The sequence below is a fragment of the Schistocerca cancellata genome, chromosome 5 (assembly GCF_023864275.1).
Source record: "Schistocerca cancellata isolate TAMUIC-IGC-003103 chromosome 5, iqSchCanc2.1, whole genome shotgun sequence".
NCBI lineage: Eukaryota > Metazoa > Arthropoda > Insecta > Orthoptera > Acrididae > Schistocerca > Schistocerca cancellata.
In genome coordinates this window covers 577,578,282-577,592,005 of record NC_064630.1, presented here as the reverse complement: position 1 = coordinate 577,592,005, position 13,724 = coordinate 577,578,282, and the positions used below count along the sequence as shown (strand labels likewise).

Genomic DNA, 13,724 nt, shown 5'->3' with positions numbered 1-13,724 from the left:
TGGAGGGCAGCGTGGAGGGTAAAAATCGTAGGGGGAGACCAAGAGATGAATACACTAAGCAGATTCAGAAGCATGTAGATTGCAGTAGGTACTGGGAGATGAAGAAGCTTGCACAGGATAGAGTAGCATGGAGAGCTGCATCAAACCAGTCTCAGGACTGAAGACCACAACAACAACATCAGTAACAAGACTAGAGGGGAGGCCTTCCAAAGGAAAAATGCGGGCGAGAGCTCTGGTGGTTGCCGCGGTGGTAGGTGACGTGCAACGGACAATGAAAGGAAAGTTAGAATAGGCGTCAATTACGAGGAGCCAATAAGTACCTATAAAGGGTCCCGCAAAGTCAGCATGAATGCGCTCCCAGGGCTTCTCAGGCGAAGGCCACGGTGACAAAGATGACTTTGGGGCAGCGGCCTGTGACGCACAAGGGCCGCAGGCAGCGACCATGTGTGCGATGTCAGAGTCTATGCCAGGCCAGTACACATGACGGCGTGCCAGAGATTTTGTGCGAGACACACCCCAGTGCCCCTGGTGAAGGAGGCGCAAGACCGAAGCACGCAAAGACGCAGGTACCACAATACGCGGCGAAGCATTGTCAGTGGAGAGGAGGATAACACCATCCCTAGCCGTGAGGCGGTAGCGCAAAGTGTAGTAGTTCCGCAACGGATCAGAAGTCTTGGCGGACGGGCGATCTGGCCAACCCTTCTGAATACAGCGTAAAACCCGGGAGAGGGTAGGGTCAGAACCCGTAGCAGCCGCCAGTCTGTCCCCAGTGATGGGGAACCCGTCCACAACCCGCTGCTCGGCAACATCCAGGTGGAAACACAAAAGTTCGTCCCTATCGAATGCCTGATCAGGACCCATGGGAAGGCGAGACAAAGCATCAGCATTCGCATGTTGAGCCGTTGGCCGGAAATGAATCTCATAATTGAAACGGGACAAGTAAAGAGCCCAACGCTGGAGGCGGTGTGCAGCCTTGTCGGGAAGTGATGTTGATGGATGAAACAAGGAAACAAGCAGTTTGTGATCCGTAACAAGATGAAATTTTGAGCCATAGAGAAAAACACCAAACTTATGAAGAGCATAAATGATGGCCAAAGCTTCTTTCTCAATTTGAGAATACTTTTGTTGGGCATCCGTGAGCGTTTTGGAGGCATAAGCGATGGGTTGTTCCGAACCGTCAGAAAAACGGTGCGCAAGGACGGCACCAACCCCGTATTGAGAGGCGTCTGTGGCAAGAACAAGATGTTGGCCAGGTCGATAAGTAGCCAGGCACGGGGCCTGTTTCAGCATAGTCTTTAATTTCCGGAAAGCCGTGTCACATGCCGCGGACCAGTTAAAAGGTACGTTTTTATGCAACAGGCGATGCAATGGCTGAGCCACCGACGCCGCAGACGGTAAAAACTTGTGATAGTATCCTATTTTCCCCAAGAAAGCCTGCAGTTCCTTAACAGATGTAGGACGAGGAAGGGCATCGATCGCAGCAACAGTGTGTTGAAGCGGACGAATACCATCCCGAGAGAGTTGAAACCCCAAGTATGTAATAGATGCCTGAAAAAATTGTGATTTCTGAATTACACTTAAGACCGGCAGTCTGTAAGACATTAAAAAGTGTGCGGAGATTTTGAAGATGTTCTTCAGTGGTGGAGCCAGTGACAACAATGTCGTCCATGTAATTAATACACCCCGGGACAGGGAGCAATAATTGTTCCAAGAATCGCTGAAAGAGAGCAGGGGCGCTAGCAACCCCGAATGGCAAGCGTTGGTATTGATAGAGGCCGAAAGGCGTGTTAAGGACCAGAAACTGCCGGGAAGCAGCGTCGAGAGGAAGTTGATGATAAGCTTCCGACAGGTCAATTTTAGAAAAATACTGTCCTCCAGCGAGTTTAGGGAACAGTTCTTCAGGACGGGGCATAGGGTAAGTGTCGATGAGGCATTGAGCATTTACAGTGGCTTTGAAGTCGCCACAGAGACGAATATCACCATTGGGCTTAGCAACTACAACGACAGGAGAGGACCACTCACTGGAAGTGACAGGAAGCAAGACCCCTGAAGCAGTGAGACGATCCAACTCCCGTTTTACCCGATCACGAAGGGCCACAGGAATGGGCCGAGCCCGAAAAAACTTAGGCCGAGCAGTGGGTTTGAGCGTGATATGAGCTTCAGAGTCGTTTGCACGGCCTAACCCAGGAGAAAAAAGGGACGAAAATGTCGTCGACAAGGAATCCAGTGGAGCATAAGGAATAGCGTCAGAGACAATATTGACGGAGTCATCTATGGAGAACCCAAGAACGCGAAAGGCATCGAAACCAAAAAGATTTTCTGCGGCGCTCTGGTCGACCATAAATATGGGAACAGTGCGAACGACGGATTTTTAAGATACCTCAGCATTAAACTGTCCCAAGAGAGAAATCTTCTGTTTATTGTACGTCCGTAATTGCCGAGTGACAGGGGACAGGAGTGGAGAATCCAGCTGAAGATACGTCTGAGAATTAATTATAGTGGCAGCAGAACCGGTATCCACTTGCATGCAAACATCTCGACCAAGGATTTGGACAGTGAGGAATAACTTCCCTGAAAGGGAAGAAGTGCTATTGACAGACAACACAGAATCAGAATCAGCGGCATATTCATGAACATCATGTATGCGGTCGGATTTACAAACGGAAGACACATGACCTTTCTTTTTGCAATTGTGACACACAGCCCAACGTTGGGGACAATCCTCGCGTGAATGTTTCGTAAAACACCGCGGACATGAAGGAAGTTGCCGGGGATTTTGCTGCAGTTTCTTAGTGGGTTGTTTACGGCTAGGCCGAGGCTGCGCGTGGGAGCGCACTGCGGCCACGTCGCCCGGTGGGGATGCGCCGCACGTGTCGTCAACAGCGCACAGAGGTTGTATTACTCCGACGTCACCCCACGCTTCTATTTGCGCCCCAGCGGCGCGAGAAATTTCAAAAGACTGCGCAATGGAGAGAACTTCATCTAGAGTCGGATTCGCCAACTGAAGGGCACGTTGCCGAACTTCTTTGTCGGGCGCCGACCGGATAATAGCATCCCGTACCATGGAATCGGCATAGGATTCTTTGTGAACGTCAGTAACAAAGTGACACTTTTGACTGAGGCCTTGAAGTTCAGCAGCCCAAGCGCGATAGGACTGATTTGGTTGTTTGTGACAGCGATAAAAGGCAACACGAGAGGCTACCACATGTGTTTGCTTTTGAAAATAGACAGACAGAAGGGAGCACATTTCAGCAAAGGACAAAGACGCAGGATCCTTCAAAGGAGCCAATTGCGACAACAACCGATACATTTGAGGTGAAATCCAGGAAAGGAACAGAGACTTACATGGTTGTTCGTCCGTGACATGAAATGCCAAGAAGTGCTGTCGAAGACGTTTTTCATAATCAGACCAGTCTTCCGCCGTCTCGTCGTAAGGTGGAAAAGGAGGTACAGTGAACGACGAGAAACGCCCCGCATTGGACGCCGCGACGAAATCGCGAATCGCCGCTGTTAGAAGTGTTTGCTGTTCAAGGAGATTTTGCAAGAGCTGCTCGACAGTAGCCATGGAACCCTGAGAGTCAACGGTGAAAAGGAAAAATCCACTACCTCGTCGCCAATTTTATATCTTCAAATTTAACACATAATTCGGACAACACAACAACACATATAAGTCACTGAGTAAGTTGACATGTGTACAAGTCGGCATTCGATCAAACACTGAGTCTCAGTCTAGCGGCCGCTACTCGGCTGGCCGCTTAGGTGGCGCAGCTGCTGCCTGGCTGGCAGCCAGCGCCGCACGTAGAGGACGTGCGTAATTGCGCGGCGGCACTTTGAATAATCGGCGAGTCACAACATATGTACTCCTTCCACCTTTCTGCTTTCCCTTCTTTGCTTAGAACTGGGTTTCCATCTGAGCCCTTGATATTCATACAAGTGGTTCTCTTTTCTCCAAAGGTCTCTTTAATTTTCCTGTAGGCAGTATCTATCTTACCCCTAGTGAGGTAAGCCTTTACATCCTTACATTTGTCCTCTAGGCATGCCTGCTTAGCCATTTTGCACTTCCTGTCGATCTCATTTTTGAGACGTTTGTACTCCTTTTTGCCTGCTTCATTTACTGCATGTTTATATTTTCTCCTTTCATCAATTAAATTCAGTATTTCTTCTGTCACCCAAGGATTTCTACTAGCCCTCGTCTTTTTACCTACTTGATCCTCTGCTACCTTCACCACTTCATCCCTCAAAGCTATCCATTCTTCTTCTACTGTATTTCTTTCCCCCATTCTTGTCAATTGTTCCTTTATGCTCTTCCTGAAACTCTCTACAACCTCTGCTTCTTTCAGTTTATCCAGGTCCCATCTCCTCAAATTCCTAACTTTTTGCAGTTTCTTCAGTTTTAATTTACAGTTCATAACCAATAGATTGTGGTCAGAGTCCACATCTGCCCCTGGAAATGTCTTACAATTTAAAACCTGGTTCCTAAATCTCTGTCTTAGCATTATATAATCTATCTGATATCTTCTAGTATCTCCAGGGTTCTTCCATGTATACAACCTTCTTTCATGATTCTTGAACCAAGTGTTAGCTATGATTAAGTTATGCTCTGTGCAAAATTCTACCAGGTGGCTTCCTCTTTCATTTCTTAGCCCCAATCCATATTCACCTACTATGTTTTCTTCTCTCCCTTTTCCTACTCTCGAATTCCAATCACCCATGACTACTAAATTTTCGTCTCCCTTCACTACCTGAATAATTTCTTTTATCTCATCATACATTTCATCAATTTCTTCGTCATCTGCCGAGCTAGTTGGCATATAAACTTGTACAATTGTTGTAGGCGTGGGCTTCGTGTCTATCTTGGCCACAATAATGCGTTCACTATGTTGTTTGTAGTAGCTTACCCGAACTCCTATTTTTTTATTCATTATTAAACCTACTCCTGCATTACCCCTATTTGATTTTGTATTTATAACCCTGTATTCACCTGACCAAAAGTCTGGAGACATACCTAAGGAAAAATCAATGAACAGCCAAGGACATCTTTGTTTTTACCTGCCTGTGTAGCATGTTAAAGTGTAGCAGTCATATAAAATATTACTACAAACTGGACAGGTGCTACTAGGTCTCACCCACTTAGGGATCTGGACAACTTATTTATGTTTATAGACAGTTAATCCATTCCGGGAATCAAGAATCTTGACCATTTTTGCTTGTTATCAATATTGATACTGGTTAGATATCGATCCCAGGGACTCCAAGATTTTCGAGAATGTTTTAATTTCAATAACATAAATTTGACAACAGTCATGCAGGAGGTAGGCAACCATTATTATAATAATCAGTAGTTCTGCATTCAGGCTGACTGGGTGGCAATGGTAAAAGTCAAACATGAGGAAAAAATGACTTTATTGCTCATATGATGAGTTTTGGAATTTATCCATCATCAGGTATCCAGAAGTGATTACAGCACGTAGATGTGGTGTTTCACGTTGTATGTGAAACAAAGATTCTCAGGCTAGTCTTAAGTTGTTTCGTAGATTGACGTGTTTTAGCAATACACTGCAGGGCTTTATATATACAAGATTGTGAAACCTGGGCTATCTACTACAGGAAGCACACTTTTTGTCTCAAAGGAAATATGAGAACTGGCCCAAAGAAGCTACTGTAGCTTAGTTAATTTCTGAGCAACGGGAAGCTCCAGAGTTTGGATTTTCCACAATATAAATTTATCTACTACAAACTGGAACTGGATATGAAGAGGCTTCTCTGCTGCTTTCAAGAACAGAGCACTGGACAGTGTTGAAGGCATCATTTCAATGCTGATTCTGATGCAACAGTGCTGCTTTTGTCTAACTGGTGAGTTGTAACTCGATGAAGCAGTAGGATGAGACTGCATTGTAATCCAACCGTGGTCGTATCAGTGAACTGTTACAGGGCAAGCGTTATGGTAGCATGTGCACCCTACCAGGTACAAACTGATGCACAGAGGATGTTTATCATTTAATGAACCTTGGAACCCAATGTCAGTCACAAGTTGTAGATAAAGACAGGAAATAAGTAGTTGAGGTTACTGGTATTGTGTAGTCCCCCAAATTCATCTGTGGGACAAGATGCCACACAAATTTGCAAGTAAACACCACTACTAATAATTTGCAAAGTGATACAGCTAGTCCAATATTTATAAATCAAGAAAAAAAAGGTAGAAAAATTTAGTCTATGCTAAATACTCCACAGTTACGTGACAATTGCATATAGGCAGATACTGTCTGCGTACTATAACAATTTGATAGTCAGTGAGATAAATTGCAGTATCAGCTGTAAATATGATATACATTAGTGGTCTGTGGACAATCTCTTTTGTTTTGTTGAGACTGTTTTTAGTTTATGATGTAGGAAACACTGAAGTTTCATGAGAGACTATGAAAATACAGATTGGTTGGCTGGATGGTTAAAGGGACCAAACTACTAGGCCATCAGTATCTTTTTCTTCAAACAACAGTTCTATATGACTGTAGATCAGAGACAGCCTACCGCACAAAACCACGGGGAAGAAAATCCGAAGGTCTACCAATGTTAGCAAGCTGAGCTAAGGGTCAGTAAAGAGAAAGAAAGGTAAAACAAGATGCCCCAGCCAGAAGCCCCAAAAATTAGAGTGCAATGAGGTGACACACATCCCCCAGCCCCCACCACTTACCAGAGGTACTCTCCTCCGAGACTGCCTTGTAAAGACTAGAAACATGGACAGGGCAAGAGAAGCACACAGGGCCAAAAGATGAACAAGTCTAACAGACCACCACGACAGTTAGGGGGGGATTGGGGGGGAAGGTGGGGTGGGAAAAGAAGGATAAAAGAGCAGGTAGGGTGAGAACCGGCCTGGACCACCAAGCCTAGACAGTTACAGCCTGGTATGGGTATATGAGGGAACAGAGTTTCTGCCAATGCCTCGATGGACCAATAAGGTTAAACGCCCCTCCCTTAAAGAGAGTGGTAAAAGCCCACTTCATGAATAAAACGTAAAACTAAGTCAGCCACTGGAGCATCGTCTCCTAACACCAGTGGTAGCAGCAAGTCAGGGAGATTAAGAGTCCACCACAGGACAGCTAGATTGGGGCAGTCTAGCAAAATGTGGAACCCAGTCAAACAGGAACCACAACTACAATGGGGTAGGTCTTCGCTATGGAGGAGATGACCATGAGTTAGCCAAGTATGGCCGATACAGAGCCAGAAAAGGATGGTTGAGTTCTTGCGAGAGGCCTCCATGGAGGATCTTCTCAGAGTCGTAGTCACCTTTATCATCCATAGTTCATTTGGTGAAGCCAAGAGTCCAGCCGTTCTATATTCCAGGCACCTAAAACTTGACAGCATAATACCAACTGGAGATCGGTTTTTGGAATACCAATCTCAACAGTCGATTTATTGGTAGCCAGGCTATACTGACCAAGGGATAGCACTGGTCAAGAGCTTGCAAACTGAGGAATGGATATGCTCAACAGCACGAGAGATGGCTACCAACTTTGCAGTGAAAACACTACAGCCATCCGGTGAGGAGAGCAGTTCACTATGTCCTGCATGAATGTAAGCAAAGCCTACAAGACCAGCAACCATCAAGCCATCAGTGTCGACTACTTGTGAACACTGGGATGTGCCAAAGATAGAGAAAAATTGGCGGCAGAGGACCTCTGGATGAGTCGAGTTTTTCGGACCCTGTGGTAGGTCAAGATGAAGCTGTGGCAGAGGGATGCACCATGGAGAAATAAGGGAGCAGGTCCAGAGGAGAGTTGGAAGAGAAAAAAACTGAAGTTCAGAAAGGATAGACTGGATGCAGATAGTGATCCAGTAGTTCGCATGATTAGGGGAGCTGCTAACGTGTGTAGCATAATCGACAAGCTGTTGTTGGCACCTGATCCACAACGCTAAGACCACAGACTCCACGCGTAAGCTGTACACAGGGCTAATTCAAAAGGCTCCTGTCGCTTGTTGAGCCCCACAATTGGGGTATCAGATACAGTATCTGCAGTTGATGTAGAACCGTATGCCAGACTCCCATAATCATGACGGGATTGCATCAGGGCTTTGTAAAGTTGCACGAGGGTAGTGCAATCTGCACAGCAGCTGGTGTTAACTCAGGCAGCAAAATGTATTAAAGTGCAGCCAGCACTTTCGCTTAAGCTGAAGATGGGGAATCCACATCAACTGATAATTGAAGACCAGTCCCAGAAAGTAGTAAGTCTGCAACAAATTGAGTAGTTGGTTGTTGGGGTAAAGTTCTGGTTGTGGGTGAACAGTATGATGTCGACAGAAGTGCATGCCACGAGTCTTGGCTGTGGAAAATCAAAGCCATAGTTGAGGGGCCCATGCCTGCACCTTTCGTATGTCCCCTTGCAGTTGATGTATAGCAACACCCACACAGAAGAGCAGTAGTAGATGTAATAGTCATCAGCATACAAGGATGGTGATACTGAGGCCCCCACAGCTGCTGCTAGACCATTGATGGCTACTAGAAAGAGAGGGACACTCAGTACAATGCCCTGAGGGACCCCATTCTCTTGGATATGGGGGGTACTGTGGGAAGCACTAACTTGAACATAAAGTGCAACAGGAAGTTTGGGATGAAAATCATGGGCAGAAACCCAAGGACCATACTCGTGTCAGGTAGTAAGGATGTTTTGTTGCCCTGTAGCGTCATAAGCCTTTTGGAGGTCGAAGACAAAGGCTAAAAGACATTGATGTCAGGCAAAAGCTAGTTGAGCAGCCCTGAGTGCCCACTGTAAGAGGTGTAACGAACAGGAGTACCACCATCGCCAAAGGGGGCATCATCATCATAGCTGTAGCATATGATATTGTTTGACATGCTGAGTGCAACCACTTTTACTACTTCTTGGCCTCTTGGTAACTGAGTTTATCCACAGTCTTGAATTCTTGTCTTCTTTCCTCTCTGGAAAATAGTGCAGTCTGGTGAGCAGGGAGAATGGTGCTTTCCACAGTTGACACAGATGGGGGAAGTGCACAGGGAGTGTTCACATGCTGCCACACCCACAATTTCAGGCAATGAATTGCCCTCAAAGGCCAAGATAAGGGCACCAGTAGTAACCCTATTGTCCTTTGACCCCCTATGTACATGATGGACAAAGTGCAAGGTCAAATCAGGAAAATTAAGCATCCGGAAAGCTTCAGAGCAATACACAGTTCCATATACCACATTAAATGACAAACTCAAGGAAAGGTACAAACAAAATAGGCATTAAAAATAGTTAGGAAAAAAACCTTATTGAAGGATTATTGTGTTGTGCAAAATGGGGGTTTCCTTGGAGGAATTATGGTGTTAGGGACATTGTACAGGCTTATCTCAATCTAGCAGGGAGGACTGAAAAGAGATTTCATGACAATCAACCTGGGCATGAGTGGGTAAAATCTTTTTTGAAACGAAATAAAGAACTAACGATTAGAGTAAATGAAAATGTGAAGAGGGCAAAGACAGCAGTTACCCAAGAAACAGTGACTGATTATTTTAAAAACCTTGAAGTGACCTTGAGTGGTGTCCTCCCTCCAACATTATAAACTATGACAAGACAAAATTTTGTGACGATCCTGGACAGGTGAAAGTAATAGTGAAGTGAAGCACAAGACATCCTGAAAGAATAGTGGATAGTTCTAAGTCAAGCATCAGTGTGATGATAGCAGTACCTACCGACGGCTCAGTCCTCCCACCATACACAGTTTATAGGGCAAAACACCTTTAAGATACTTGGACAGAAGGGGGCGTAATTGGTGCAGGTTATAATAGATATGAAAGTGGTTGGTTTGACCTAACAATGTTTAAATCATGGTTTGTTGAAATTGTCTTGCCTTATGCCTGGCAATTAAAGGGACCTAAATGATTATAGGGACAATCTCTCAAGTCATCTGTCATATAACGTGATTAAACTGTGCCTGGAACAGGACATTAAATTTGTGCTTCTACCACATAATTCTACTCATTTGAATGAGCCACCTGATGTGGCCTTTTTTAAACCTTTAAAACTTGCTTGGAGAAATGTGCTAAATGATTGGAAACGGAAGAATAGAGGAGTGGTGCTAAAATTCAAATTTCCTAGGTGGTTGGAAAAAAAAAAGACACCTTTGAAAATAAAGCTATCAAGTCCAAATCAAATGTAATATCTGGGTTCATAAAAGCAGGAATTTTTCCTGTCTGTCACGATAAAGCCATTTCACAAATTACAGATAACAATGCACATGGCACCAGCTCATCAGAAAGCTCTTGGGCAGCAGCCTTCGAAATGCAGTTGAAACAGATTTGCTCTAATGAAACAAAAGGAAAGTTGTGCCAAGCAAAGCATTTAGCATTAACTCCAGGAAAGGGATTTGTTATCAGTGACTTCAATGAAAATGATAGGAATGTGGCTGCAACCAGGGATTCCCTATCTGGAACATCTAACAGTGATCTATAACAGCACAAGTCAAATGAAAATGAAGAAATGGACAAGGAGAAGGATACAAATCAGCGTAAATTTAAAGAAAATGATTTCACCGTAGTAACATTTCCTAAAAAACACGTTAGGTTTTTTTTATTGGTCAAATTGAAAGCACCTCTAAAAAAAAAACCTATGAAATGACATTTCTGAGAAAGGAAGTTCTTGATGGTAACGTTTATTTTGTCTTTCCAGAAGGTGACGATGCAACTTATGTAAAAAGAGCCCAAATTATTAAAAAAGTTGTTCCAGAACATAGAAGGCAAGGTAAATTTATTTTTGAAGGGATAGATGATTATGACATTGAGTAAATACCTTCCACATTGATAATGACACACAATAACTAAAAATTAATTTGTTTGTCAATTTTTGTGATGCAAGTTTTTCTATAGCAAAAATCTCAAATTTAATGACCTTGTAAAAATTTGTTTGGTCTAAAAATTGTAAAATTTTATTGCAAATACAGCAATATATTTTTTAAATACGATGGTGATTGGATTCACCCCAACCCAACTGAGGAGGTGAAACCTATCTACAATTGACTTAAAATAATAACTGCAATTATAAGCTAAAACTAATGTAATACATGAATATATAATTATCAAGGTTGTGAAATTAACATACTGAATTTTTATTCTGATAGCACAACAATAAGTAGATGAAATTAAATAAAATAATAAAACTGCCATTTTTGGACGGATTCACCTCATTTTACAGTATTGCTGGGAGTATTTTCTTCCCAAGGCGTAGCAAGTGAAGGGAACATTTTATGGTTGTGTATCTCTGCATTGAAACAGGACTGTGCTTTCATAGACTGCTGGGCCATTGGGCCACCAGTAGGAGATAACTTCATTCGCTTCATTTGTGGCTGATCCACCATGGTGACTCCCCCCACCCCCCCACCCCCCACCCCCCGCTCCGGATGGGGGCTCTCCCAATGGGCACCACTGAGCCTCAGCAGTAATCCATTCCGCGGAGTGCCCATGCACCAGTCATGAAGGGCACATACTCCTTGGTATACATGGGGAGTTTTCAGCTCAAGCATCAACAGTGCAATCCCTGCATGGTCAGGAGGCTACCGCCATGCAGGTACTTGACAACCCGCCCCCACAATGGGTTGGAGGCCATGTTGGGTTTGGGATGTATTACCATATTAAAGGGAAGGGTACACACGTTAAAAGGGACAATGGTTTAGCACACACCGCATTGGGTAACTTTCCTTGCACAATCTGCACTTCTGGAGAATTTTTCACCAAGAAAACCATCCAATGAAGAAGCAGAGGGAAAACGGATAGTGGAAGTATAAGCATGCAGCATGGAAAGGAAGTAATGCCGCAAATGTTGGGGAGCCATGATAGTCAAGTATGTACTCACAAAAGACTTATAAGGCCCCTGGGGGGGGGATTATAGGCTTACTTCAGGCAGAATTTCCCCCACCATGTTCCCATTCCTGAGTAAGTCTACTGCAATTAAGAGTGTGATCAGCGTCCGAAGTCCCAGTGGTTGTCTCCAAACAACTCCTTTGCCTCAATAGCTTTCCACCCCATATACATATAGGGCACCTTGAGTATCAGGATGTTTTAGAGTGGTTTGTACTATCCATGTGATCCAAGCAGTTAAGCTACCAAGATATCTGTTACCCATGTTCCCTGACACCTGAGTTTCCTGACCAATGATAGTCACTGCAACATGTCAAGAGGTTATAGCAGTAACAGGGCACCAACCTCCTGCTTAAGATCTCAGGTTAGCTAAACCCAAACCCAGTCGGAGCTTGACTAGTTTCTTGTGGTGCTCATTATTTGCCACATCCCAGGTCCTTGTGTCACTGAATGCTATGATTGAATAGATTGTCACCCAAATCCATCTCACCCTCCCTACTCAGCTTTATGCTGTATTGATGAATGAGGCACAAAAATTGAAAAGTGAGCTTGTAGGAATGCTGAACATAAATTTTTTACATGAAGAATATTTTTCACTACTTTTTGCTCCACCTTGCCAGTACAATCCTGCATAAAATCAAAAATACACATATATTCTTGAGAGTTAGACACAGTTTATTCTTTCTGTGTCTCCATCTGATATTCAATTCTTTATTTCAAACGTGGTGAGTAAACAAAACTTGAAAATTTCAGTTAACAAATATACTTTATATTCAGTTTATTAATAATGTTAAATTTACTAAGATATCTTTTCCAGGAGGAATCTGTGATAACATATGCACAGATATCACTTGTATTTATTATCAGTCCAAGAAGTGTGCAAGTTAAGTAGATGTATCACTTTACAACCGGCTGATCTAAACACCCAAGTTCTGTGTAACTACAACTTATTCCAGATGATCAACCATGTACTTACCACATACTTCTGCCGCCTGTAGGTATCACTGAGTCCAATCCCAGCCTCATCACCCCGAGGATTAAGTTGAAATGCTTTCTGATAACAGCGTCGAGCTTTATCAAGATCTTTGTCATTTAGACTGTAATATCTTCCCAAATACACAAAACAATAATAGCTATTTGGGTCCAGTTTGGTTGCCTGTTAACAAAACACACAATTTGAATTATTGATGAAATCAAAATATAGTTTGTATATTTTCTACGTCAAAAGATTCACTATGTGCTGTAAGCTTTACACAACTAAAACAGAAGACAGCTAAAAGCAACACAAAAGTACAGATAGTAAAAAAATGAGGTGACATTATGCACACTGGACACAGTTATTCATTTCAAATGTCTTTCAAATATATGGAATAACTGAGGGTAGGTGTAGAAAATCAGTGTGGCACCAATTTTAGGGTATCAAAAAACTACTGAAACAAAATGTTGGTAATGCAAAAGTTCGACAGAATAATATAATTTTCTAAATATTACCACAGAGAAAACACAAGGAATAAAGTGCTGTCAATGTCAGAAGCTACTTACTGTAATCAGGACTATATCAGATGCTTAGCATGTTCAGCATATTGATTATATTAAACAATGTACATTCACAAACTAGTCTTTTCATAAAGACCATTTGATGTAGTGATAGGATTTAAAATGATTAATCAACCCCGTTATAGGTGTATTAATCTGATAGCAACTGTTTCACTTGGATTTATTTTAGCCAACAGCTTAACGAAATAAAATATTCACAAAATGAGCTAAAAAGATAGCAGACTTTACATTCCAGCAAGGCAGTTTTTCGTAATTGATGCTATGAGTATGGAACTGTGATCTCTTTTGTTATAATAAATAAACAAACACCTTATGGATCACA

General features: G+C 43.2%; 1 protein-coding gene across 1 annotated transcript in view; it reads right to left on the bottom strand.

The window, feature by feature from the left end:
* The window catches only part of LOC126187740 (tetratricopeptide repeat protein 37), a 165,851-nt gene that overhangs the window by 103,539 nt on the left and 48,588 nt on the right, over positions 1-13,724 (bottom strand). The window contains exon 8 of the mRNA XM_049928990.1: positions 12,822-13,001. Coding sequence (XP_049784947.1) covers positions 12,822-13,001 — 180 coding nt within the window. The remainder of the gene's footprint in view (positions 1-12,821; positions 13,002-13,724) is intronic.